This window comes from Echinops telfairi, unplaced genomic scaffold, assembly GCF_000313985.2.
Source record: "Echinops telfairi isolate 266 unplaced genomic scaffold, ASM31398v2 ScPeMD7_31;HRSCAF=116, whole genome shotgun sequence".
Lineage (NCBI taxonomy): Eukaryota > Metazoa > Chordata > Mammalia > Afrosoricida > Tenrecidae > Echinops > Echinops telfairi.
In genome coordinates, this window is record NW_022103928.1 from 35,228,655 (window position 1) to 35,230,530 (window position 1,876).

The 1,876-nt window shown below is 50.7% G+C and overlaps 1 protein-coding gene across 2 annotated transcripts in view; it reads left to right on the forward strand.

The window, feature by feature from the left end:
- Positions 1-1,876, forward strand: part of DIP2C (disco interacting protein 2 homolog C) — a 247,197-nt gene that overhangs the window by 236,079 nt on the left and 9,242 nt on the right. For both annotated transcript variants that reach the window (XM_045289849.1, XM_045289848.1), the window contains one exon: positions 1,636-1,810. In XM_045289849.1, the coding sequence (XP_045145784.1) occupies positions 1,636-1,810 (175 nt within the window). The remainder of the gene's footprint in view (positions 1-1,635; positions 1,811-1,876) is intronic.

The following is a 1,876-nucleotide window of genomic DNA, read 5'->3' on the forward strand; positions in this document are numbered from 1 at the left end:
GTTCCCCTCATATGGGGATATTTTTTGTTACTGTTGCTGCACAATTGTGTCTGTATTAAAACTGCCCCTTTTTCTCATGTCCTTCATGTTTTCATTTCTCTTAGTCAAGTTGTGCTGTCTTCTCTATTTATTCTTAATTCCTAAATTAACCTATCCATTGCCTGGATTTCAATGCTATACATACCTTTTGGCTGCCAGATAGATGACTCAAGCCATAACCTTTCCTTTAGACTCCAGAGGCCTCTTAGGTTGGAAATTCCTAACTATGTCCAACAGAAAACTCCGCGTCTCCTTTCCAGCCACAGAGATCCTCCCCACGTCATTCTCTCCTCTCAGTAAATGGCGAGTCCATTCTACTGGCTGCCCAAGCCAAAAAGACAAAAACCCACACAAAAAATCATCATGGTTACTTACTCCCTTCTCTGTCTTAGGCTTTACCTGCAATCCATCAACAAATCCTATCACATCACCCGCTTTTGAAATCCTCTGGTAGGCGAAGCTTCTTACCTCCAGCACTCCCGTCCTAGTGAAAGTCATCATTTCTTGCTAGATCACCCCAAAGTGTCCCCAGTGTAATCTTGCTGCTTCTGCCTTTGCCCCCTATCGTCTGGTCTTCATAGAGAAGCCCACATGATCGTAGAATTTGAAACCTTAAAGTTTCCACGCCACTCCTTTGTTCAGAATCCTCCCATCCTTCCACCTCACTCGCAGGAAAACCCTGAACCTGAGGCCCAACTCCTTTTCTGTTCATGCCCCTTATCACTCTAGGCACCGAAGGCCCCGCCACACCTCTCACTGCTCCTTAGTACAGGGGCCGCTCCCCCTGCAGCCTTTGCACTAGCCAAGCCCTGGGACAGAAGTGCTCCTCCCCAAGCTCTCCACAGGGCTCCCCTTTCTCAGTCCCCTGGGTCTCTCTACTTTAGTCCTTTCTCTGCTGAGTCCTCAGCGCCATTTGACAGTCCTTTGTTTATTGCCTCTCCGCACAAAAGAAGAGTTCTGGAAGGAGTAGCAGAGCATGTGGGCGCATGTGTCTGAATCGGGTCTCGTGTCCCCAAACTGTTTCTCCTTGGAGAAATTCTGTTCGTCACTCAGCTCTCTCTGTCATGTGGAACGTGCAGGATTGAGAGGACACAATGCTATAGAGACATAAGAATGTCATTGAAAACCGTTGCTGGAAATAAAACTGCCGGGCCAAAGGGTATTCACCATTCCAGTGGAGACGTGGCCTGCTTTGTGTCCGGGGCAGGGAGCGGAAGCGGAGCCGGGTCCCTGCCTCCCTTGTCAGATGGCCATGTTCCCAGGGCCTGGAGAGCAGACTGCGGGGGAAGACAGACCTCTTCCCTCCTCTCACCCTGCAGATTCCCAGAACTGGGGACGTTTCAAAGCGACTCTCGGAGAGGAGTGTGTCTTCATGAAAGACATGTTTTGTTTCAGGGATCAGACTGAGTCGCTCGTCTCCCGCTTTCCTGGTTTTCTCTTGTCAGATACTCACTCAGCCGGCGTTGACTGGGGACGCAGGGGCCTGTCCTCAGGCGCGTTGAGCAGCACTGGGTATATCCTGGATTGTGAAAATAACTGTAAAGCCTCTTCCAGGGGCAGAGCATCAAGCAAACTTCTCTTTTGCTTCCTTTACAGATTTGGGTTCACAGCGCGCACAACGCCAGTGGCTACTTTACGATTTATGGAGACGAGTCCCTCCAGTCAGATCACTTCAACTCGCGACTGAGTTTCGGAGACACCCAGACAGTCTGGGCACGGACAGGCTACTTGGGGTTCTTGCGGAGAACCGAGCTAACGGATGCGAATGGAGGTGAGCGTTTGCCCGGGGATGCCAGGCCACCAAGACTCCCAAAAGGAAGGGGCAGACTGCTGCTGC